Genomic DNA, 27,662 nt, shown 5'->3' on the forward strand with positions numbered 1-27,662 from the left:
CTCCAAAAGAAAAAACGGAGGGTTTCTGGCCTACCTCAAACTACCTGTATTATTTAGTTACTAATAATTGACAACAATACTAATTATTATATACAATTTGTCTTAGTAGCATTATTTATTAACATGGGCCATTACAATGAACACCTGTAATAGGCAGATTGCTACACTGGTGGTGGTTGGAAGATGATAATTTTTCTATACTGATGTTAAAAGGAACCGGTCATGGTGAACGTGCGATCAGATCTGTGAGGAGATTTTTATAGAGCAGGAAGAGCTGAGCAGATTAACATATGGCTTTGTGACAAAATATTCAGTATAACGTTATTCATTTAAATGACTGCTAATTTTGGACTTCGGAGTCCTGTAGGTGGACCTATCAGTGATTGATGTCCTTCCCTGTATAAGTGTGAACTTAAAAGATAGCTGTCAATCAGTGAGTAGGACCGCCTACTGGACTCCTAAACCTGTTCAACATGACAGGTTCCCTTTAAATAAGCACGGAGTACATCACTGCAGAGCTGTTCTTAGCTCTATTTCTGTCATTTTATTATTTTATTGTGCGCAGTAAACTAATACAGCCAATACTATACCTTTTACTACACTCTGCAGTTTCTCCAAATGAGAATGTTCCTTCCCATTGTAAACTACGGCCTCCACTGAGAAGATTAACTTGGGCTGAATCTGAGAAAATCTGTCCAGCACTCCCTTAAGAGAGACAAACAGAAACATGGACGTTAGAGTAGCGAAGACAAGACAAGGAACTTCATTGCTGTAAGTATAAACTTGGAAAGTCTCATAAATACACAAAGAAGCTGATGTACAGTGCTGTTGTATCCATTTGTGGGGAGGATATTTTTAAAGCTCCCACTGAACCTAACACAATCTAAAAGTTTGTTCGCACGTCACGGATTTGCCACAGGCAATATATTGCTTTTCAGCAATGAATCCACAACAATAATGAACATGCTGCAGACTTTATAATCCGCAGCACATTCATTATTCCGTGTGGATATTTTCCAGAGCGTGTGAATGGGGTATTAAATACTGCATTCACATGCAATGCTGGCGGAATGCGAGTGGATTCTGTGAAAAATGGAGATGGGAACAGCACTCCTCTTGATGCCTTTTAGATTATTATGGTGCATGCCAAACCAGAGACATGGTCCCAGTCTTCCCCACAAGCGTACGATAGAAGAAAGAAGGTAGGCCGCACTCAAAAGATGAGGGTAAATCACCAGTGTGCGACGTTTCGGATTGTGCACATGCTTGATAAAGGCTTACACAAGCCAAAAAGTGGCACACTGGAATAAACCACTGGTGATTTACCCTCATCTTTTGAGTGCTGCCTACCTTCCTTCTATTATGAGTGGATTCTGTCTGGTTTTAGGCGCAGAATCTGCAACAATCCTGAACATGGTCTCAAGAGTAAAGAATTTGCAGCAGGGGCAATAAATTGCTTGTTATTCTTAATTATTCCATTATTACTATTATTCACTTTTTCTTATCAATTAAACCTAACTTTTTAGGAGATTTTAACTAATAAGCGGTCATATGTGTGTTCATGAGGAGTAACACTATTGCTGGCCATTATATAACTTGTATTCTGCATTATTTATCAGTTTTCCCCTCGGTCGGCTCTATTTCTAATTTTTAGTTATGTCTGAGTTAGTGGGTGGAGCCTAACTGCGATCATCTATACACTGCACACATCAAAGAGGAGAATCCTGCTCTACTATCTCTATCTATCACATATATAGAAGCTGTAGCAACATGATGAACATTATACTGCAGTACTGAGTAGTATAGCTGAGAATCCAGCACTGGTGGGACATAAAAATCTTACCAGCAGTGTGTTTGTCACTCCGCTCCCGCTTCCTAACCCTGCTCACCCCTCCCCTCTCCATAGACTTACATGCAGAATCTGTCTGACCCACTTTCTCTCTCTGTTCCTCTTCCTGCTCACGCCTCCCCTCTTCAGAGACTTACATGCAGCATCTGTGTCTCACTCACTTTCTCTCTCTGCTGCCTCTTCCTGCTCACCCCCCCTCTCCATAGACTTGTATGGACAGGCAGTGAAGTGACACATCCCCACCTACTGCTCTGTAACCAGGGACAGACTTTGCTTGACAAAAGAGGGTGGCAGCAGATTACAGGAAGGGAGACACCTAGTGACAGTAACTTCACACAGAATTTGCATGTATAAAACAGCAACATTTTAACAGTAAGTAAATTACAAAGTTGATCTATATCACGTATACGATTAGATTAGCATAAGTTGTTTAAAAACCTCTTAAATGGACACTAACTTTTCCGCTTATTTAATTAAAAGCTTTAAGAGGATCTGTCAGCTCTCCTGACAGGTTTGTTTTAATAAATACTTGTATTACCTAATAAACAATGGTTGGTGGAGCACCTTTTCATAGAACACTGTGTTGTGACCTTCCTCTGTTATTCCTACCTGGAAAGGTTAGCATAAATTCCCTGGGTCTTAGTATTTATCTCTAAATGTGTTATGCTATGTTAAGATATACCCCATTGACAAGAATAATGGTAACCCCCAGTTATTAATTTATTCACACATTGCCAGGAGGAATAACAGCAACTGCACAATGCAGAGTTCTAAGAAAATCTGTTTAAAAAATTATTTAATGGGGAACGCTAGTATTTATAAAGACCGACATGTCAGGAAAATGGACATGTCCTGTTTAAGTTACACTGTAAAATATAAAGTTCTGCAACTTTCCAATCTACGTTGTGTGTCAATTTCAAGACCTCTGCTTGTTGTTAGTGAATCTAAACATTCAATGTTAAACAGTGGCTGACAACCTATCCTGCTCATGCTCAACTGGTACACAGTCCAGAGCTTATGTGTGATAGGAAAAGTTTTCAGCGTCTAAACGTAAACAAAAGAATTAAAATAAAAGTATATGAGAAAGTTACAGAACATTTCATTCTAGAAATGATTAGGCTTTATTTGCATAGACAATGAATACCCCTTTTAGACCTCTTTCACGTAACAGTATCTTGGTCACTATTGTGCATCAGTATTTGGAAGCCAGAACCAAGAGTGGATGCAAAACACAGAAAGAGTTAAAAATCTTTCCATTTTACTTTTTCATTGTGTCGGTTCCATTCCTGGCTATGGCTTACAAATACTGACCAAAATACTGCCGAGTGAAAGAGGCCTAAAAAAAAGGACACCTGTCAACATGACTGACCCCATTAAACTACAAGATGCCCTAACAGTGGAAACTTAGTGGGGGCACCAGCTCTCAGTAAATGGACCCTAATGTGGCGATATGCACATAAGCTCATATTTAGAAGCGCTGAGATGGCTCACATGCCCTTGGTGAGGGCTTGGTAAGAGAAGTCATACACTATAAGGACCATTTAGTAGATTCATAACCACCCTTTAGATACTAAAAGGGGCTTGTCCTGGTAACAGATGCCCTTTACGCCACTGTGCACATTGATGGCACTATATCAGTAATGCTAAGAATTATGATTAGTTCACATTAAAAAAAAAGCTGTAAAACGAATTTTAAAGTACACAGCTCGGACAGACAGAATAAGAGTTACCCTGGCGTAGCTCCAATACATACAGAGATGCATTAGCCCCATCAATAAAACATCATGGCAGACAGCACCTTTATTACATTGTGTGCCTGTATCATTCATGCCCATGTCACCACCAGTCTACAGCCGCAAATAGCATCTTATCATTCTGCTGCAGCAACACACACTGTAAATGAACCATCGTTTACACATTAGTCGTGCCGGGTAGCACCTATATAAATACTTCACTTATAAAACACAGTGGCTGCTGATGTCATGCTTGACTAGAAGACTTGTATAAGCTACAATACTGAACTACAAAGATATAAACACAAAGTAATGAACAGGAGTTGGAGATAAAATATCAGCCGCCAATTAAAACGGCTGCAATACATGCGAATTCTATTCATGCGAGTGAGATAAGCGCCAGCTACACTTCTCTGATGCTGCTTATCTAAGGGGGAAATTGAATTAGACGACAGGGAAAAATCTAACCTGATCTATTTATTTCTTTTTGGCAACAACTGAACATAGGCAAGAGTCTGGCAACCCCTGTAGAATTCAGGGCAAATAAATTAATCTAGAAGACTAAGGTGAAATATACTTACCTGTGTATAACAAAAGGAACTACACATAGGCTCTCTTGTATTAAAACGGTCTCCGAGACACAGCGGCCTTGCTGCCCTTGGCAATAAGTGATCACAATGTATTTTTATAGTGCAGTTCGGAATATTAACGCTGTAATTCGCTGGGCAAAAAAGGCACTTTTTCTCAACTCCATTTTATAGTATTTTTCTTAGACATTCCCACGTGGCTTAAAAATGGCTCATACATGAGGAATTCTTGTGTCCCTCATGTCTCGGGCAGTGATAAGAACTTGTGACCTTGCCATCTGGCTCTAGGGTTTTGTCAGCCATTTATTTTGTATACGCCAAGAAAAAAAAAAGCAAATGCCACACACTTACTTGCCTTCTCAGGAATCATCACACTGTAGTGATTCAAATGAATGGAGCTGGAATGCAATACCAGCCACTGCCACTGGACAGGAGCGGCACTGTGTCTGGACAAAAGCTGCAATATTTTTCTAATCTCCTACAACCCCTTTAAAATTCGAAATAGTCAGCATTTCATTTGACCTAATACATCAGAAAATGTTGATTTTCTTAACATTTATAGGTTTATGGCCACTGGTAGTGTACAGTATGGAGAGATCACTGATCTAGGGTAACTTCCATTTGTCAGTCACCTTATAAACCCTTCCCAGATCAATTAATCACCCTTAATTCATAGAATGAAACTACAAAAAGTTTCAATTCGAGAAGATTTTACATATGACAAGTGTTTCCAGATTCAGAAGATGCTCAGCAAAGCAAAACTGTGTGTCTATGTAATCTCCCAGAAATGAATACTTAGAAACCAATAATCTGGTGGTAAAGTCTCTGCAATCTAACTCATACATGTAATGTTACCCAGGAGGCTTTTTATGTCAATCAAGTAGCTGGAGTAGAAGACTCTGAAAGACAATAGCTAAATTAAGTGCAATGACGCCAAGAGAACACAAAATTATACAGTCAGAAATGAGTCAGAACCGTTTCTGTGTAATTGTGGTCTAACAGATGATTTAGTGCAATAACCCCAAGTTGAGCACAACTGACTGGCCGGCAATGAAGAATTATGGGAAGAGATTGATTTTTAATGAAGTGAGAATTGCAGAACAAGCGAACATTTACAACAAATCTGGAAATAAGGTTAACACTTTCATACACATTTCTGCGAGTAAAATAATTCTAATAGAATTTGTGAAGATAGGAGATCGCCCCATGTCAGTAACAAGAATGGAGTTAAAAACGGTTAGGTGCTACTGCTCTCTGGTGGTCAAATGGAGAAATGCAGGGGATAAAATAAACTATATGGTTTGCAAATGGTATTTTTCTTATAGGCAATAATGGAAAGAGATATAAACAGAACATTGTAAATGCATCTGTGTTTATGGTCAAGAAATCCAGGCAATTTCTTGCCTTTTCCCTTGGACTGTAAAATATTATGGAACGTGATGACAATTTTGGCTGGATGTAGCACTTTTAATTCCATTTTTCTTGTATACCCATACTATGGGATGATTGATGCACAAGACTTCTGACCTTGCTCAAACCAAATACATAGGACACTGGCTTATTTCTATAATATCCCAGGATGCATTAGATTATTCTAATTTTTTTTCTATTGAAGTGTATGCCTAGTCAAAGTTAACAAGATAAAAGGTCTATCCTTCTGAACATAAAAAGGATCTAGGGGAGGGAACATTAGCTTCAAACCAGTCAAGCCAATGGATGCCAATAAACATATCATATGGTCTGTGCCTTGCTAATTCTCTCTTCGAGCAGGGTACTCTATTAATCTAAGTAACGGTTGTTCCTGAACAACTAAAATAAGGAATCATCCATTTTGAGTTCTATATAACTCAGTATTACAAATTCAAAATGAAAACTTTATTACATTTTACAATACACTAATTAATCTGGACACATTATGTTCTTAATAGCATACCCTGATGAGCCATAACATTAAAACCACCTGCCTAATATTGTGTAAGTTCCCCTCGTGCCGCCAAAACAGCTCTAACCCGTCAAGGCATGGACTCCACAAGGCCTTTGAAGGTGTCATGTGTTATGTGGCACCGAGACATTAGCAGTAGAACCTTTAAAGTGTAGCTAAACGTTTCACAAACTTCTGACATGTCATAGTGACATGTCAGAAGTTTGGATTGGTGGGGGTCTGAGCACTGAGACCCCCACCAATCGCTAGAACTAAGCAGCTGACGTGCTCGTGTGAGCGCTCAGCCGCTACGTGTCTGTTCGGCTTTTTCCGGAAATAAATGTATCAGTGTATGGACTCAATAGAAAGTCTAGGAGCCCGTACACGATACATCGGCTTTCCGGAATAAGCCGAACAGACACGAAGCGGCTGAGCGCTCACTATGACATGTCAGAAGTTTGTCAAACATTTAGCTACACTTTAAGTCCTGTAAATTGCGAGGTGGGACCTCCATGGATTTGTTTTTCCAGCACATCCCATAGATGCTCTATCAGAATGACATCTGGGGAATTTGGAGGCCAAGTCAACACCTTGAACTCTTTATCCTGTTCCTCAAACTATTCCTGAACAATTTTTGCAGCATGACATGGTGCATCATCCTGCTGAAAGAAGCCACTGCCATTAGGGGATACGAGTTGCCATGAAGGGGTATACTTGGTCTGCAACAATGTTTAGGTAAGTTATACGTGCCAAAGTAACATCCACAGCCTCCGCCGGCTTGTCTTCTTCCCATATGACATCAGGATGTACCCTCTTTCCCAGGTAAGCGACACACAGGCACACGGCCGTCCACAAGTCAAAGAAAACATAATCCATCAAACCAGGACACCTTCTTCCATTGCTCTATTGTACAGTTCTGACCATTGTAGGAGCTTTTGGCAGAGGACAGGGGTCACCATGGGTACACTAACCAGTCTGTGACTACGTAGCCCCAAACGCATAAGTTACGCTAACCTTCACTTTCCACGCGCATCAATGAGCCTTGAGCGCCATGACCTTGTCGCCAGTTCCCGGTTGTCCTTCCTTGGACCACTTTTGGCAGGTACAAACCAATGCATGTCGTTTTGGAGATGCCCATAACCAGTTGTCTAGCTATCACAATTTTTCCTTTATAGATTCTTACACTTGGCCAAGTTTCCTGCTTTTGATACATCAACTTCAAGAATTGACTGTTCACTTGCTGTGTAATATGTCCCACCACTTGACAGACACCATTATGACGAGATAATCAATGTTTTTTACTTCACCGGTCAGTGGTTACGCTGATTGATGTAACGTCGTAAATACATTGTATTATTTATCTTGTACTCATCCTGAGACTTGTATTCTAGTACAGAGTAACATTTTAAATACTACTAATTGCTAAGGGAAACCATCAAAAAGCTTGTCAGACACATCCCTAATACAGTGAAGGAAATAAGTATTTGATCCCTTGCTGATTTTGTAAGTTTGCCCACTGTCAAAGACATGAACAGTCTAGAATTTTTAGGCTAGGTTAATTTTACCAGTGAGAGATAGATTATATAAAAAAAAAAAAAAGAAAATCACATTGTCAAAATTATATATATTTATTTGCATTGTACACAGAGAAATAAGTATTTGATCCCCTACCAACCATTAAGAGTTCAGCCTCCTCCAGACCAGTTACACGCTCCAAATCAACTTGGTGCCTGCATTAAAGACAGCTGTCTTACATGGTCACCTGTATAAAAGACTCCTGTCCACAGACTCAATTAATCAGTCTGACTCTAACCTCTACAACATGGGCAAGACCAAAGAGCTTTCTAAGGATGTCAGGGACAAGATCATAGACCTGCACAAGGCTGGAATGGGCTACAAAACCATAAGTAAGACGCTGTGTGAGAAGGAGACAACTGTTGGTGCAATAGTAAGAAAATGGAAGACATACAAAATGACTGTCAATCGATATCGATCTGGGGCTCCATGCAAAATCTCACCTCGTGGGGTATCCTTGATCCTGAGGAAGGTGAGAGCTCAGCCGAAAACTACACGGGGGAACTTGTTAATGATCTCAAGGCAGCTGGGACCACAGTCACCAAGAAAACCATTGGTAACACATTACGCCGTAATGGATTAAAATCCTGCAGTGCCCGCAAGGTCCCCCTGCTCAAGAAGGCACATGTACAGGTCCGTCTGAAGTTTGCAAATGAACATCTGGATGATTCTGAGAGTGATTCGGAGAAGGTGCTGTGGTCAGATGAGACTAAAATTGAGCTCTTTGGCATTAACTCAACTTGCTGTGTTTGGAGGAAGAGAAATGCTGCCTATGACCCAAAGAACCCCCGTCCCCACTTTCAAGCATGGAGGTGGAAACATTATGTTTTGGCGGTGTTTCTCTGCTAAGGGCACAGGACTTCACCGCATCAATGGGAGAATGGATGGAGCCATTTACCCTTCAAATCCTGAGTGACAACCTCCTTCCCTCCACAAGGACATTAAAAATGGCTCGTGGCTGGGTCTTCCAGCACGACAATGACCCGAAATATACAGCCAAGGCAACAAAGGAGTGGCTCAAAAAGAAGCACATTAAGATCATGGAGTGGCCTAGCCAGTCTCCAGACCTTAATCTCATCGAAAACTTATGGAGGGAGCTGAAGATCCGAGTTGCCAAGCGACAGCCTCGAAATCGTAATGATTTACAGATGATCTGCAAAGAGGAGTGGGCCAAAATTCCATCTAACATGTGCGCAAACCTCATCATCAACTACAAAAAACGTCTGACTGCTGTGCTTGCCAACAAGGGTTTTGCCACCAAGTATTAAGTCTTGTTTGCCAAAGGGATCAAATACTTATTTCTCTGTGCACAATGCAAATAAATATATATAATTTTGACAATGTGATTTTCTTTTTTTTTTTTTTTAAATATATAATCTATCTCTCACTGGTAAAATTAACCTAGCCTAAAAATTCTAGACTGTTCATGTCTTTGACAGTGGGCAAACTTACAAAATCAGCAAGGAATCAAATACTTATTTCCTTCACTGTATCTCCAATAATGCAGTAGGTAATTTAGTTTTTCCTATAGGGTATGTTCACACGGCGGGGGTCCGTAACGGCTGAAATTACGGGGATGTTTCAGCCTGAAAACATCCCCGTAATTTCAGCCGTACCGGCATGTGCAGGCGCTTGAACGCCGCGTCAATTACGGCCGTAATTAGCGCTGCTATTCATTGGAGTCAATGAATAGCGGCTCCAATTACGGCCAAAGAAGTGACAGGTCACTTCTTCTACGCGGGCGTCTATTTACGCGCCGTCATTTGACAGCGGCGCGTAAATATACGCCTCGTGTGAACAGACAAACGTCTGCCCATTGCTTTCAATGGGCAGATGTTTGTCAGCGCTATTGAGGCGCTATTTTCGGGCGTAATTCGGGGCAAAAACGCCCGATTTACGTCCGTAAATAGGCCGTGTGAACATACCCATAAACTTCATTACATCTCTGGGATGAACAGGCTCGAACTAGGGTATAGCTTGTAAAACAAATGTTAAAAAAAATAGGGGGATTGCTGTACATTTAATTTCCTAGTAATAAAGCCAAGAAAGGTCTCAGTCAGTAAAAATAAGATTCCTTGACATTCCTTTTATCTTGCTGGTATGTTTATCAGTCACCGGGACATTTTCATGTGTTTATTACAAAAAGCCTTCCCTTATTATAACCTATATAACCTACAGAGTGGAATTCTTGAAGGCTGTTCCCATCTGAACTGCAGTATATGGCTTTGTTCACATAGATTTTCTAAATCAGCAGCTGACCTTCTGCCACATTCGGCAGCAGATTCGCACAAGGGTTAGCCCCATTGTAGTTTAATGGAGCTAATCCACGGCTGTTCAGCACGGAATTCACAATAATAATAAACATGCTGCAGATTAAAGGGATTTTCCAGTCCCAAAAAATTTATGGCCTATCAGACAGAATGTGATGCGGGTTCCAGGTAGTTTTTACGCAGCGTATGCGACACATGGGAACGCGGCCTTAGGGTATGTTCCCACACACAGAATACGCTGCAGATTTTCTGCAACAGAAAATCTGCAGCAGAATCTCAAGAAAAACGCTGGTACATCTGTCACAAAAATCTGCACCAAATAGTGTGTTTTTCCTGCTCATATTGCTGCGGATTTGGGGTATGTTCACACAGCAAACAAAACACGGCTGTAAAATGCGGAGCTGTTTTCAAGGGAAAACAGCCTCTGATTTTCAGCCGTTTTTTATGCATCAAGCGTTTTTTTGATGCGTTTTTTACGGCCGTTTTTGGAGCTGTTTTTCTATTGAGACTATAAAAAACGGCTCCAAAAATGGCTCAAGAAGTGACAGGCACTTCCTTTTTACGGGGCGAAACGCCATTTTTCCCATTGAAATCAATGGGCAGATGTTTGAAGGTGTTCAGCCTCCGTATTTTTATCCGTTTTTCGGGGCGTTTACGGCCCGGAAAACGGCTGAAAATAAGCCGTGTGAACATACCCTTAGTGTTAAACATTAATTTTAAAGCAAAGCTGTTGCGCAATTTATACTCCTCATTGAAGTCTATGGGCCAAACATGCAGAATCTTTGCACAGAACCAGCAGCATAAATTGACATGCTGCGGAATTGAAAGTCAGACCACTTTCCGCATGACTTTTCTGTGGGGTTTTTTCCGCAGCGTGGGCATTCGATTTTCTAAATCTCATTCACTTTGCTGCTACTGTAAATGCTGCGGAATTTCCGCACAGAATTCCGTTACAGAAAATCTGCAACTGTCATGGCGCGGGGTGTGGATCCACTGGGCCGTACCGCGTAGCGGGATAGCAGCTGGCCAAACAGGTATAATGCAATGTCTATAGTTCAGAGAATGAGCCATTTTGGAGAATCAATCCACCACCACCCAGACCACACTGCATCCAGCAGAGAGAGGCAGATCTGTAACAAAGTCCATTGCAATATGTCGCCAGGGGACATCGGGCACAGGCAGTGGCTGGAGCAGACCAGATTGTCTGGAGTGGGCAACTTTATTTTCTGCGCACACAGTGCAGGAGGAGACAAAATCTGTGACGTCTTTGGGCAGCGTGGGCCACCAGAACTGACGGGCAATTAGGTCTCGGGTCTTACGGGCACCAGCGTGACCTGCAAGCTTGGAACTGTGTCCCCAGCGAAGGATTCTTCCTCGCGGAGGAATGTCTCTAACTTGCAGAGTGTTGACAGAGATGATGCAGGAAGGGTCAATGATATTCTGTGGGGACTCCAAGGTGTCTTCTGTCTCAAACTACATAGACAAGGCATCGGCCCTCACATTCTTGTCGGCAGGGCGGTAGTGGAGCTCAAACTGAAACCGAGCGAAGAACAGCACCACCCGGCCTGACGAGAGTTCAGCCGTTGGGTCATCTGGAGATAGGTGAGGTTCTTGTGGTCCGTGAAGACCAGGATTGGATGAGCTCCGCCTTCTAGTAGGTGTCTCCACTCCTGCATAGCCAGCTTGATGGCCAGTAACTCCCAATCCCCAATCGAGCAGTTGCGCTTTGCGGGAGAAAAAAAGCTTAGAGTAGTAGCCACATACCACAGTCTTGCCTTTGGAACCTTTCTGGAACAGAAGTGCGCCAGCGCCAACAGAGGAGGCGTCCACCTCGAACGAAAACTGTAGGGACACATCAGGATGATGAAGGATTGAGGCTGACGTGAAGGCCTTCTTTAAGCTCTTGAACGCGGCTTCTGCTTCTGGAGTCCACACCTTGGCATTCATGCCCTTTTTGGTGAGAGTAGAGATGGGAGCTGTCAGTGAGGAGAAGTTGGGAATGAACAGCCAGTAGAAGTTGGCGAATCCCAGGAAGCGCTGTATGGCCCTTAAGCCTTGAGGGCTTGGACATTCCAAGACAGCCTATACCTTTTCAGGATCCATTTTGAGGCCCTGATCGGAGTTGATGTAGCCCAGCAAGGGTAGAGACTTTCTCTCGAACACGCACTTCTCCAGCTTGGCATATAGGTGATTCTCCCTTAATCAAAGCAAAACTTGGCGGCATGTCTCTGATGAGTTACTGGATCTGGGGAAAAAATCAAAATGTCATCAAGATACACCACAACACACACATAGAGGAGATCACGGAACAGGTCATTGACGAATTCCTGAAAGACCGCAGGGGCGTTACACAGGCCAAAGGGCATGACTAGGTATTCGTAGTGCCGATCACGTGTATTAAATGCCATTTTCCACTCGTCACCCTAATGAATACGGATCAGATTGTAGGCCCCCCGCAGGTCTAATTTTGTCCCCCGTATGCGATCAAACAGTTCAGAGATTAAAGGCAATGGGTATCTGTTCTTTACCGTGATCTGGTTGAGACCCCGGTAGTCAATGCAGGGTCGGAGGGATCTGTCTTTCTTTTTAACAAAGAAAAACCCGGCCCCAGCCGGGGATGAGGATTTGCGTATATGAAGCCCCTCTCTAAATTCTCCTTAATATAGGAAGACATCGACTGGGTTTCAGGTAAGGAGAGAGGGTATACTCTACCGCGAGGAGGAGACGGATCAGGGACCAAGTCAATAGGACAATCATACGCTCGATGTGGTGGCAACGTCTCTGCCTCCTTCTTGTAAAAGACATCCAAGAACTGAGAGTAGCAAGAGGGCAACACTGCCATTGACTAATGCGGAGGAGGCTGAAGCGGATGAATATGCCCCAGACAGCGGTTGAGGCACTTGGGACCCCACTGGAGAACCTCTCCAGAGTTCCAATCCAGGACTGGGGCGTGTAGACGGAGCCAAGGCAAACCCAGCAACACGGGGTTAACAGCCTTGGGTAGGACAAACAGGGAGATGAGCTCAGAATGAAGGGCCCCCAATTGAAGCCTCAGCGGTTTGGTCACAGACAATATTGGGTCGGGCAGCGGCAGTCCATCTACTGAGGCAACGATCAACGGCTTCTCCAGAAGGGTAGTAGGCAAGTGAAGAAGATCCACAAGGTCTCTGCGTATAAAATTGGCTGCAGAGCCATACTCCAGATAGGCAGAGACCGGATGGGGCCTCTCGCCAGCAACAATAGTCACAGGGATGGATAACGTGGAGGAGAGTTCTCTGTCAAATGCTGTGTCGCCCAGGGTTGTCTCTCCAACCAATCCTAGGCGTTGGAGTTTTTTGGCTTCTGGGGACACAGACGCACGAAATGGCCAGCGAGGCCGCAATATAGACAGAGTCCAGAAGTGCGCCTGCGCTGTTTCTCCTGGACAGATAGTCTAAGCAGATCTACTTGCATCGGGACCTCAGATGGAGCAACAGATGAGGACAAGAGTGGTTGATAGAAGTTGGGAGCCAACCTAAGGAGTCTTCTCTCTCGACGAACCTCTTGGGATCTTTCTCTGAGCCTCATGTCAACCCGGATGGCAAGTAAAATTAGGTCGTCCAAGGTAGGTGGTAGATCACGAGCAGCTAGTTTGTCCTTCATCTCGGATGACAGACCATGCCAGAAGGAAGCTACTAACGCCTCATTGTTCCAGGACAACTCTCCTGCCAGGATCCGGTACTGGATGGTGTACTCGCCCACGGAGGTGTTCTCCTGGCGAATGTTCAGTATAGAAGTAGCTGCCGATGAAACTCGTCCAGGCTCATCGAACACAGTGCGGAATAACCGCAGGAACCCCTGGAAGTCTCGGGTCCGTGTCGTTCCCAGATTGGGTTCGCCCACACCAGGGCCTTGCCGCAAGCAGAGAAACAATGAAGGCAATACTGGCGCGTCTGAAGGAAATGCTCTGGCGTGCAGGGTGAAGTGGATATGACACTGGTTGAGAAATCCCCTGCACGCGCTTGCATCTCCGTAGAAACTAGATAGTAGTGGCAGCGAGAAACCGAGGATCAGAACCGGTGCGGACAGGAGGTGTAGCAGGAGGATCAATCAGAGAAGCTGGAACAGGAGCAGAGGAAGAAGCAGCTAGCGCCCCTAACTGTAGTGCCATGGAGTTTACTGCCACAAGGCGTTGATCCTGTCGTGTTCGCAGGTTCTGCAGGTCCGCTTGCATGGCTTGGGAAGGTGATAGGCCCTTGAATTGACCAGCGGGGTCCATGGCCTGAGCGTACTGTCACGGCGCGGGGTGTACCGCGTAGCGGGATAGCAGCTGGCCAAATAGGTATAATGCAATGTCTATAGTTCAGAAAGGGTACCTGAGGGAATGTAGACAGTAGCGGTGGATTCAGGCAAAGATGAGGTTCCGACAGTAGACAGACACCCGGCAGGGTGTGACACAATAAATGCAGCGGAGGGCACAACACGACTCCAACTCTTGAAGGCACAGAGGCACAGTAGCACCTGACACTGGGAACTGGAAAACACTAGGAGACCATTTGCAAGGACAAACTTAAAGTAACACAACAATGCTCAGGCAAGGATCGATAATGCAGAGCCCCTTTTATAGTCCAGAAGCATTCTGGGCTAATTGCAGTATTCTGCAACTGTGCGCTTACTGGTCCTTTAAGGCCGTGCACGCGCGGGCACACGCGCCCTGCGGGAGACAGTGTCCAGACCAGGAAGTGAGTGCCGGCGTCTCCCAGGAGGGAGATGCCGCCGGGCACTCGCTCGTCCATGGCCGCGGCCGTCAGAGGGTGAGTCAGGACGACGATCTGCGGCCATAGACGTTACAGCAGCGTTTACGCTACGTGGGAACCCAGCCTTATGGTACCCACACATGTGGCGATTTTGGTGCAGATTTTTCCGCAGCAAATTCCGCATGCGTTACATGTGGATCTTCTTGAGAATATAACATGGATTTCACCGAGTCGATATTGAAATGTGTTAAATTCTCAGTGAATATCCGTTACAAAATGAGCATGCTGCGGATTTTAAAATCTGCAGCATTATTTTATTTCCATGAGCATTAGATTCATAAGGCTTACAAAATGTTGGCATTTCAATATCTGCCTCAAAATTGCAGATTTTTTTCTGCCAGTAAAAAAAAAGCAGTGTGAACTACACCTTACACAGTAGATATCTCTCTCTCACCAAGGATGCATACCACTCCTCTCTATTTATTTTTCCAGTGCTCAAGGCTCTCGAGCTCAGAAAGAAAAGACATACAATACATACAAAGTATCTGCAACACATTGACTTTGGCTGCATTCCTACATCCTGACCATGAAGTCACACGTCTGTTTAGAGAGTGAACACAATCCCAACACTATACAGATGAGCTTTGTGAAAATCAAGGTGTGCCAAAAACACATGTTAGGCTCTATTCACATCAGAATCGATTCTGTTGTTTTGTCCAGCAAAACGACGGATGCCGTGAAGGAAAACCGGCGGAACCCGTTAAAGAGGCTCTGTCACCACATTATAAGTGGCCTATCTCCTACATAATGTGATCGGCGCTGTAATGTAGATAACAACAGTGTTTTTTATTTTGAAAAACAATAATTTTTGAGCAAGTTATGAGCAATTTTAGATTTATGCTAATTACTTTCTTAATGGGCGTTTTTTAACTTTTGACCAAGTGGGCGTTGTAAAGAGAAGTGTATGACGCTGACCAATCAGTGACCAATCAGCGTCATACACTTCTCTCCATTCATGTCCATTTGTACTCAGCACTTCGTGATCTAGCGAGAGTATGCTGTGCTGTCACATACACCCACATTAACTTTACTGATGTGTCTTGAGAGTGAATAGACATTGCCTCCAGCCAGGACGCGATGTCTATACACAATGCCGACACTTCGCTAACGTTTGTGTGAGACTTAATCGCTGCACAGCGTGATCTCGTTAGATCACGCTATGAATGACAGCACAGCGTGATCACGCGTGTGTGCTGCTGTAAGTCCCACACAAATTTTACCGAAGTGTCGGGTGTGTGAATAGACATTATGGTCGGGAGTTACGAAAACCGCGTAGCCCGCTGAGCTACGCTGTTTCCATAACGCCCATAGTATTGAATAGCAGTTATGGAAGCAGCGTAGCATGCAAGCTACACTGTTTCCGTAACAACCATTCAGTTCTATGGGGCTTACAAAAAAAAAAAAAACTGTGTAGCTCAGCGAGCTACACTGTTTTCACTTTCATGGTCGGAAATCAGCCGACAGAGGTAGAACAAGGTTGAGGGGCCCCGTTCTAGAGATAGGTGTGGGTCCCAGAGGTGGGACCCACATCTATCTGACATTTATGACATATCCTGTGGCTATGTCATAAATGTCCCTCGTGGGAAAACCCCTTTAATCTAATCTAAATAGGTTAAAAAATTCTATGCTGATTTATTTCATAATATATCTTTAGTGGTCAGAGTTAAAACATTTCTGATACAGAGTCCCCCTGCATATACATAGATTTAAAGGGTAACTTTTGACTGGTCAGAAGTTTTGGGCGTTGGGGGTCACATGTCAGAAGTTTTGAGCGTTGGGGGTCCAAACACTGAGACCCCCAGCGATCGCTAAAACGAAGTGGCAGAAGCGCTCAGGTGAGCGATGTGCCGCTTTGTTTCTGATCAACATTCCTCGGAAAGCCGAGCGAGCGGTGTACGGACTAAGACTTTCTATTGAGCTTGTACACTACTCCGAGGAAAGCCAATCATAAACTAAATGGCATAGCGCTCCGCCAAGTGCTTCTGCCACTTCGTTATATCGATCAGTGGGGTTCTCGGTGCTGAGACCCCCATTGATCAAAATGTCTGACATATCACTATGATATGTCAAAAGTTTTTTAAAAGTTTAGTTGCACTTTAAGCGATAACATGCTAACTGCTTGCAGCCACCACTAGAGAGAGATTTGGAACATACTGCATACGGTTATACATTGAACGCAATAATAGAACACTATGCAGTAAGCACCTATGTACCCTCTATTGGCAGCTGCAGGCAGTTAACATATTCTCTTTTAAAGGGTAACTAAACGTTCAACCAACTTCTGACATGTCATAGTGACATATCAGAAGTTTTGATTGGTGGGGGTCCGAGCACTGAGACCCCCACCAATCGCTAAAACTAAGAAAGTCTATGAGCCTGTAGTCAGATACATCGGCTTTCCAAAAAAAGCCGAACATAAACAAAGCGGCTGAGCGCTTCTCCCGCTTCGTTTTAACGATTTGTGGGGGTCTCAGTGCTCGTACCCCCACCATTCCAAACTTCTGACATGTCACTATGACATGTCAGAAGTTTGTTAAACGTTTAGTTACCCTTTAAATCTAGTTTTATGCAGGTGATTAGGAGCTATGTATCAGAAAAACAGAGTTCCAGCCATTATAAAGATATAATAAGGAATTTCGACCTAAAAATAGGATTATAAAAGGTGGACATTCACTTTAAAGTTATTCACACGTGGCAGATTTGTGGCAGATCTTTGAATGGAATGGTTTCTGTAGCATGTTCCATGATACTTTACTTGGTTCTGTACTTTAAATTGTGCCCATAAAATGGAGCTCAACAGGTAGTTCCCGAGCGGAGATCTCTGTGGCTGCTGTTATATAAATGTGTTGTGTTCATTAACACACATAAATCAACACAACAAAGTCTATGAAAAGCATACACTGATATCTATTTGTAGACATTGGTTCATAGACACTGTATGTAAAAAGGATCTACCCTCCGCAGCACTAGAATTTTACATAAATTACAACGTGGCAAAAGTTTTTGTACTCAATTTTACAAACACAGCCTAAACCAAGTGTCATCTTCTGAACTCTCAAATCATCATGTTGAGCTGCCCATAGGGTCTACATGTCTATATTTTAATTGTTACGGATACATAGTTATAATAAGCAATATACTAAAATAGCAGACATAAAAAGGATATCTCAGACATGAAGATTACACATGATATTAGGAGCTTTAAAGAGGACCTGCCACCTCTTTTGACATGTCTTTATTTTTATTTTTTTTGTAGTGGTAAGTACTCCTGGAAATATATGAGTGAATTAACAACTGGGCATTACCATTACCATCCCCCCCCTATCAATAGAGTGAGTCCCTATAGAGTCTAATACAGTCAGCACAGACCGGACAATATCAGACTGTGTAGGGACAAAACATGAATGGTAACACCCAGTTGTCAATTTATTTATACTATTCCAGGAGAAAGAGCAAATGAACAGCACAATGCAGAGATCTAAGAAAAGATGCTCCAGAATTGATATTTTATGGAAAATACAATTATTTTCTAAAACTGACATCAGGAGAGGTGACAGGTCCTCTTTAATTTATTACAAGGCATTCTGCAGTTGTGCACTGTCAGCAACAAAACCTGCATAACTTACATTTACTCCAAAATCTGGGGACGTAGCACTCCAAATTGCCCCAATACTTGCTGCCGCCAACATAGCTTCTACTGTTTGTATGCAGTTTGGAAGGTAACCTAAAGAAAATAAAAATAAATTGGACTTTGCTTTAACTGAACTTACACGTGGAGTAGACCAGATTGACAGAATCAGAAAAAGAATATTCACTTTAGGCTACACAGTCAGCTCAATGGATATGTTCACTTTATATATATATATATATATATATATATATGTGCATTTGGAAAGTCTTCAGACCCTTCCATTTTTTTCACATTTTGTTATAGAGGCCTTGCGCTACAATAAAACAAAAAAAGTCAAGTTTCCCCATCATTCTGCACTCAATACCCCATAATGACGTGAAAACAGAACAGAATGTTAGTAATCTTTGCTAATTTATTGATAAGGAAAATCTAAAATATTGTATTGACATAAGTGTTCATACCCTTTACTCAGTACTTAGTTGAAGCACTTTTGGCAGCGATAACCACCTCCAGTCTTCTTGGGTATGATGCCACAAGGTTTGCCCACCAGGATTTGGGGATTTTCTGCCATTCTTCTCTGCAGATCTTCTCGAGCTGTGTCAGGTTGGAAGTGGACAGTCGGTGGACAGCCATTTTCAGGTCTCTCCAGAGATACTCGATTAGGCTCAAGTCAGGACTCTGGCTTGGCCACTCAAGTACATTCACAGAGTTGTCCCTAAGCCACTCCTGTGTTGTCTTGGCTGTGTGCTTAGGGTCATGGTTTTGTTGGAAGATGAACTTTCGGCCTAGTCTGAGGTTCAGAGCACTCTGGATCAGGTTTACATTAAGAATATCTCTGTACTTTGCTCCATTCATCTTTCCCTCAACCCTGACCAGTCTCCCTGTCCCAGCTGCTGGAAAACACCCCCACAGAATGATCCTGCCACCACCATGCTTCACTGCAGGGATGGTATTGGGCAGGTGATGAGCAGTGCCTGGTTTCCTCCAGACATGACGCTTAAAATTGAGGCCAAAAAGTTAATTCTAGGTTTCAACGGACCACAGAATCTTGTTTCTCACGGTTTGATTTGTCATTTAGTTTCTTTTTTGCAAACTCCAGGCGGGCTTTCATGTGTCTTTTACTGAGGAGAGGCTTCTTTCTGGCCACTCTGCCATAAAGCCCACATTGGGGGAGTGCTGCAGTGATGGTTGACCTTTTGGAAGTCTCTCCCATCTGCACACAGGATCTGTGGAGCTCAGCCAGAGTGACCATTGGGTTCTTGGTCACCTCTCTTACCAAGGCCCTTCTCCTCCGATTACTTAGTTTGGTGGGACGGCCAGCTCTAGGAAGAGTCCTGGTTGTTCCAAACTTCTTCCATTTAAGAATTATGGAGGCCACTGTGCTCTTGGGAACTTTCAGTGCAGCAGAAATGTTTTTGAACCCTTCTCCACATCTGTGCCCCCACACAATCCAGTCTCTGAACTCTACAGGCAGTTCTTTCCTCCTCATAGCTTGGTTTTTGCTCTGACATCTATGACAGATATGCATTGACAGCTGTGAGACCTTATATAGACAGGGGTGTGTCTTTCCAAATCATGTCCAATCAAATGAATCTACCAAAAGTGAGTCCAATCAAGGTGTAGAAACATTTCAAAGATGATCTAGAGAAATGGGAGGCCCCCAGAGATAAATTTCAAGTATCATAGTAAAGAGTCTGAATACTTAATTTCGTTTTCACTTTGTCATTATGGGGTATTGAGTGCAGAATAATGAGGAAAAACATAATTTTTTTTTATTTTAGCAGAAGGCCTCAACATAAGAAAATTTGAAAAATGTGAAAGGTGACTTTCCGAATGCACTGAATGTGTGTGTATGTATGTATGTATGTATGTATGTATGTATGTATATATATACATATATATATATATATACATACACACGCACATATATGTATATATATATATATATATATATATATATATATATATACACACATACTGTGAGACAGTGACAGGTAAAGTCATTGAGGGAAGGTACATTTCCCCTAGAATCCTGTCATATGTATCCTAGGCTCCAGGGAATGAGTAGTTCTTGCATAGAAAGCTCTAGCTTTCCAATCTCGGCTTAAGGAAAAGCCGGAAAAAGGGCCTGGAGTTGGATTGGAGAAGAGCAGGGCGGGTTCCCCAATCCCTAGTCCATCTCTGTTTGTAGGACAAGGCTGCTGCTCAATTAGCTGCACCTGTAGCCTGTGTATAAAAAGGTGCAGACACACTGTGTGTGTGTCTCACCCCTGACTCAGACTGGAGACTACTAAGGCTGGAGTAGCCTGTATTCTATGTGAGTAAAGACCTGTGTTACTTTGTGTCCAGTGCCTGGTAGGAAGGCACTTGGTATAGTTAGATAATATCTTGTTTAGTTAGTGCTCAGACGAGCAGGATTTATTTTGTATTTTGCCTTGTTGTACAAGAGGCTGTTTCTTTGACAAGAATAAAAACACAGGCAAAGCCCTGTTATGACTTTTAATGCACGGTGTCCCTGTCTCTGGCTACAAAGAAACCGCTGTACCAACCTCTCCTGATGCTAAACCCTCACAATACATACACACATATATACACACACACACTTATAGTCAGAAAAACGCAGTCATTTTATTTGAATTTTTGGTACCTGAGCTGAGATACGGAGGACCAGCTCTATATAAACATCATATCCTTGCTCACACTCATCCATACAGATCAGTCCATAGACCAGCTATGCCGATTAATCTAGCATCTGGTTGTTTTATTACACTCATCTGGCTCATCCTATAAACCATTTTATGTACAGAAATAGTCTTTGATGTCAGTATTAAACGACTAATGAGATCCCGGGAGAAGAAATGCACTTAGTTACAATCTGTGCTTAATTTCTCCCTTTAGAGAGGTGCTGCCACATTTTGGACAAGTACCTATAGCTGCTTTACTGTAATGTCTAACCTTACTAAAATGTTGTGATAAGATCAAGCCCAGTCTAGATCAATGCGCTTTCTTTGGTAAAGACACAGTAAAAGCTTTTCACTATAGTTTTGGCTTAGTCATATATGTGATGTAACCTTATACATGTAGGGCCAGGTTCTCGCTCTGGTGGGGATTTCTAAAAACAAGGGGAAAGTTTAAGCAGTTGTCTATAGAAGCCAATCAGATTGCTCCTTACATTTTCGAAAGGGCTTCTGAAAAATGAGAGCTGGAATCTGACAGGTTACTACTGGCAACTACTCCACTTTTCTCTTGCACTTGTTTTGTTAAATCTCCTCCCTGGGTTTCAGTGGCATTTTCGATTACCTTTTTTTTCTCCCCCCTTCCACTTTCCAGGAGAGGTGGGAACAAATCAGCATAATTAGGAAACTTTATCCTTCACTCTCTGGAATCTGTTCCAAATGACCTGACTAACAATACGCTGCATAAGTCATTCTTTGACTCTTCATACCAGTGGTGGTCAACCAACATATTGTGAGTGCCTAAAATGCAGCCCTTGACACCAATGTGCTGGGTCACGCATATATGACTTTCACACAGCTGTACTTGCGACCAACGTTCTTACCATATATTTTAGTTAGCTTAAAACAGGTTTGGATTCTTCCGAAATCTGTTTATGTTTTTGGCAAAATACATATGGAGGGAACACAGACCAGAGGTATATATAAAAATAAAAAAAAGCCTATACACATACACGACAAGTTTTGGAGATGGCAAAGATACCATAGTGTCGCTATACAGAAGAGGTCTTCTACTCTTTATGGTGGGGTAGAGAATTTCATGTACAGAAGCTCTTATGCCTGATCATTATTCTGGGGATACACAGGGGCCCGCCCGTTGCTTTATATTACATTATATACATAGACTTTGATTGGAGTCTTTTAATGTGTCTTGATGCGCTGACATTCTTTCCTAACACAATGTTTCTTGATCATCATGCAGGTAATGACTTCAGCAGCACAAAATCATAGTTGGAAAAAAACCGAAATGCATCAGCAGAAGAGAGATTTCTAGTGAACGCAGCACAAATTGCTAATGGTTAATAGCTTTCCTTTACCACGGTCACTTTAATTTTTGGACTGAAGACTATTGACTGCCTCTATACAAGGAAATGTTGACAATTACCAACAACACGATCTCCAGTTTCGATTCCCATCTTCCTCATGGCAGCTGCATACAAAGCAACATCTCTTTTCAACTCCTCAAAAGTCACTTTTTCCACATTCTCCCTGCCTTCCCCTGAGGAAAATAATGAGATACAGCTCAGTATAATCACCACGGGACTGCCAAGTGCCTGGCAGAGACTGACTTCATAAATAGCTAATAATAGGTAACCTGCAGCAGATAAACACAAACACATACTTTTTCTAACTTATTTTTTGACTAGCTGCAAATGGTAAAGGGCAAGACAAAAATCAGCACTGCGTGAAAACACAAATCTCTGCTTTGTAGGAAGACATTTATATTGTATGGGCACATGGTGGCTCAGTGGTGATCACTTGTAGCGCTCTAACCACGAAAACACCAGGGTAGAATATGTACATTCTGCCTTAAACCTAAGTAACCCATTTATCACCAACAATCCAAAACCATGTTCAGGTCAATTGGCGCTTGAACAAATTGACTCTGAATTATGGGTGCTGCAAATGGATGAATTATGGGTGTTGCAAATGGGTGAATTATGGGTGCTGCAAATGATATTGTGAGCGTCACAGGGGTAAAGATCAACAAATGTGAATACATTCTATATACAGTGTTGCAGAACAGATACAAATACATATAAGCAGTATTATACATGCACAGTTAAATTATATTATAGTTAGTCGACCCCTTGCCATGACTTCATGTAATGGCATAACTGTAGGAAAGCACCGCCACATCCTTGGCATATTGACTGACCTACCAAATCAAAGTAATATCGGTTCTAGGTGTGGCGGCAAAAAACTAATTTACCACAACATTTTGACCATTTTTTTTTTATAATAATAAATAATTGCAGATATGTCATTTTTGGTGCAGCGCTGTGATAGAGGTCAAAAGTGAATATTTTCTAAAAATATGTATCGCACCCTCAATTTGATTTATATCCACACGTTTAACCCATCAGATCACAGCTATATTATGTTGAATTGCCTATTTATTTAAATTGACGAGAGAAATGGAGAGACCATAGAAGCCTATGGAAAGGGTAAGGGCTTATTCAGACAACAGGGAAAGTCAGCCGTTACACGGCTGCATTAAAATGAATGCGTGTTTTTTTTAAACGGACCGTCGAATGGACCGGAAAAAAATAGGAGATGTCCTATTTTTGCCCGTTTTCAAGTTTATGAGGGATCCGGAAAAACGGGTCTCGAAAGGGTGCAAATCGGCCATGAAAACATCAGATTTTTATGGCCGATTTGACACCCGGTCGTGTGAATATAGCCTAAGGACATTAAAAACTGATCAACTGTTAGCCCTTATTCACACGACAGGGTTTCCCGGCCGGGTGACGGCCGTTCATAAATCGGCCGTCACCCGGCTGCATTAGGAACAATAGACCCCTAATGGGGCTATTCACACGACCGATTTTTTTGACGGCCTGGGAAACCTGGCCGTCAAAAAATGGGACATGCCCTATGCCCTATTTTCAGCGGTTTACCCGGCCGCCTGGCTCCCATAGAAGTCTATGGGGCCGGGTAATACACGGCCATCACCGGAATGTATTCCGTCGCTCGCGCTCTCTCTCCTCCTCCTCCTCCTCCTCACAGGGCAGAGTGCATCTTTTTTTGCTCCCTGTAGAAGTCGGAATCTCCAATCCCCGGCCGGGGATTGGGAATTCCGCTACAGGAGAAGTGAGTGACTACACTGTCCATATATGGACACAGCGACGTCACTCACTTCTGAAGCGGAATCCCCGACCCTGTGGCCGGGGATTCCGCTACAGGAGAAGTGAGTGACTACAGTGTTCATATATGGACAAAGCGACGTCACTCACTTCTGAAGCGGAATCCCCGACCCCGTGGCCAGGGATTCCGCTACAGGAGAAGTGAGTGACTACACTGTCCATATATGGACACAGCGACGTCACTCACTTCTGAAGCGGAATCCCCGACCCTGTGGCAGGGAATTCCGCTACAGGAGAAGTGAGTGACTACACATATATGGACACAGTGACGTCACTCACTTCAGAAGCGGAATCCCCGACCCTGTGGCCGGGGATTCCTCTCCAGGAGAAGTCAGTGACTAAACTGTCCATATATGGACATTGAAATTAATGACTTCTCCTGCAAGGGGGGGGGGGTGGGTGCAACCTACAGGGGGCTGTGTGGCATCACCTACATGGGACTTGGTGGCATCACCTACAGGGGACTTGGTGGCATCACCTACAGGGGGCTGGGTGGCATTATCTACAGGGGGCTGTGTGGGATTGCCTACAGGGGGCTGTGTGGCATTACCTACAGGGGGCTCTGTGGCATTACATACAGGGAGCTGGGTGGCATTACCTACAAGGGGCAGGGTGGCATTACCTACAAGGGGCAGGGTGGCATTACCTACAAGGGGCTGGGTAGCATTACCTGCAGGGGGCTGGGTGGCATTACCTGCAGGGGGCTTGGTGGCATTACCTGCAGGGGGCTGGGTGGCATTACCTGCAGGGGGCTGGATGGCATTACCAAAAGGGGGCTGGGTGGCATTACCAAAAGGGGGCTGGGTGGCATTACCTAAAGGGGGCTGGGTGGCATTACCTAAAGGGGGCTGGGTGGCATTACCTAAAGGGGGCTGGGTGGCATTACCTAAAGGGGGCTGGGTGGCATTACCTACAGGGGGCTGGGTGGCATTACCTACAGGGGGCTGGGTGGCATTATCTACAGAAGGCTGTGTGTAGCAACAAATTTAAATGAAATTCATCCGATTTTAAAACGGACAGGGAAAAAAACGGATGCAAAACGGGTCAAAATCGGCCGTTAAAAACGGCGACACGGCCCGGAACGGAATCGGAACGGATGCAAACCGGCAGGGAAAACCGGCCCAAAACAGACGATTTTATCGGCCGACACTCAGACCCTGTCATGTGAATGAGGCCGTTTTTAAAGGCCGTTTTATATCAGTGTGTCTCCAAATTTTCTTCCATTTCCAATCCGTCTGTCCGTTTGCCATCCGTTTTTCATGGCCGTCAAACTGACGCTATTAGTATATAGTCGACTGCGCTATTGATTCCATCAAAAAAAACGTACAGAACGGAGACGATCGGAAACCATTAGCAATGGAAGCATTACCATTAAATTCAATGGTAATGCAAACGGAAGCTATGGTTTCCGTTGGCCTTTCCGTTGATGGGTACCTCCGAAGGAAAGCTCCGACAGAACCCATCAACAGAAAGAGAACGCTGATGTGAACAGGCCCTTAGCCTAAAGCATTTAAATGCTGTACTTATCAGCCAGTTCCTGCTTATTGTTGAAAACAAGTGTCACAGCATTCTTACCATTACGTCAGCATGCACTTACTTATGGCATACAGAGCAATCTTATCATTGTCCTTGAGTTTGAGAAGGTTTTCTGCATAATTCAGACGACTTCCATGAAACCACTCTGGAACATCAGCAATCCCTTTGGATCTGTCAATTACCTGCAAATTAACGTTAACAAGTCAAATCTTTCCACCTGTATGTAATCATAAGCGCTGCAAATTTGCATTACATGAGCAAAACATTTATTTTCAGTCTCCAAAACTTAGAATGTGCAGGGACTCCACACGGGTTTGCCTGCCAGGGAGTGAAAGCAAGGGTGAACTCTAATAAAGTGTTACTTCTAAGAAAGCGAACAGCATATACATTGTTGATCAATTTTAATTTGGCTACATGCACACGAGCGCTTGTATTTTGCAGCCCATAAACAAGGGATCTTGTCTGTTTTTTGCGGTCCATGTGTCATCAGTGTGTCCAATGCATCTGTTCCGTATGTTCCATAGGTTCAATGGGTGATATCGAGCCACAAACAAGGACAGGAATAGGACCTGTCCCACAGCCCACACACGTATCAGTGGAAGCCACGGTCGTGTGCATGAGGCCTTTATAAATGAATGGGTCCATGTGCTATCCATTGAACAACGGATAGTACACAGACATAAAACAATAGTGGTGTGCATGGGGCCTAAGGGTATGTGCACCCACAAAATCAAAAACGTCTGAAAATACGAACATGCTTTCAAGGGAAAACAGCTCCTGATTTTCAGCCGTTTTTTAAGCAAACTCGCATTTTTTACGGCCGTTTTTGGAGCTGTTTTTGTAGAGTCAATGAAAAACGGATACAAAAGCGTCTCAAGAAGTGGCATGCACTTTTAAAAACGGCTGCGTAAAAAAAACGCCCCGTCGGAACAGAACGCCGTTTCCGATTTTTTGGCCCAAAAAACGTCCGAAAATAAGCCGTGTGAACATGCACTGACAACGACCTTCTGCAGCTTCTATGCACAGAGATACATAGAAGCTGCAGCTGTGAAACTGGATATTTTTAATAAAAGTATATTGTTTATGCTAAAATACATACATGACAAAAAAAAAACGCCAAAGGTGTCCATAGCCTTTAAAGGGTCACTGGCATTTCACCTATTAAGCCAGCAATACCTTGTGGAAGTGGGCGAAAAATAATTTTTTTGTAACCTATCAATGATCTTCTAAGTAGGCTTTGTATGTATGCTAATAAGTATAAAAGAGTCACATCTTCATTACTCAAGACTTTCCGAGTTAACCCCGCCTCCTTACTTTTGATAGACAGCTCCTCGCCTCCCCCCAACACACACACATGAAATCCCGCGCTGGGACACAACGGGACACCATAGTGGCGCATGTGCAGTAACTAGATTTGAGGCCCGGACGAAGCAGGGAAGGGCGTCGGACCATACATCTCAGGCGAGATTTCGGCATTCAGGGCAGGCCAGTTTTCGGCGGCGGGTGCGCATAAGAAGAGGAACGGACGAGACTGACGATTTATTACCATAAAAGGGGCGAAATGTTTGCAGACCATTATTTACAGTCGAAGGAGGAATTTAAGAGAGGGGATAACGGCAATGAACGTTTGACAGCAGCGGCCAGCGAGGGGTGAGTAGAGTTCAATAGGTGAAATGCTGGTGACAGGTTCCCTTTAACATCAATAGAAGCTTTAGAAAATCCATATGCAGTAAGTTCACCCTTGAGGCAGCCAGAATTTTTATCACATTAAGTGGATCTGTCATCAGATTATGCTGCACTCGTAGTTATAAGTCCAGTGTATTCATTAGGGCAGTGCTCCCCCTGCCCTCCTCACAGCAGCCAGCCATTAAATCACAGCTGAG

At 43.4% G+C, this 27,662-nt stretch overlaps 1 protein-coding gene across 1 annotated transcript in view; it reads right to left on the reverse strand.

Moving 5' to 3' along the window:
* Nucleotides 1–27,662, reverse strand: part of AACS (acetoacetyl-CoA synthetase) — a 102,149-nt gene that overhangs the window by 54,445 nt on the left and 20,042 nt on the right. The window contains exons 3-6 of the mRNA XM_075833471.1: nt 25,841–25,961; nt 22,482–22,595; nt 18,358–18,455; nt 591–705 (exon numbers count right to left, since the gene is read on the reverse strand). Of these exons, the coding sequence (XP_075689586.1) occupies nt 591–705; nt 18,358–18,455; nt 22,482–22,595; nt 25,841–25,961 (448 nt within the window). The remainder of the gene's footprint in view (nt 1–590; nt 706–18,357; nt 18,456–22,481; nt 22,596–25,840; nt 25,962–27,662) is intronic.

The sequence above is a fragment of the Rhinoderma darwinii genome, chromosome 1 (assembly GCF_050947455.1).
Source record: "Rhinoderma darwinii isolate aRhiDar2 chromosome 1, aRhiDar2.hap1, whole genome shotgun sequence".
NCBI classification, from domain to species: domain Eukaryota; kingdom Metazoa; phylum Chordata; class Amphibia; order Anura; family Rhinodermatidae; genus Rhinoderma; species Rhinoderma darwinii.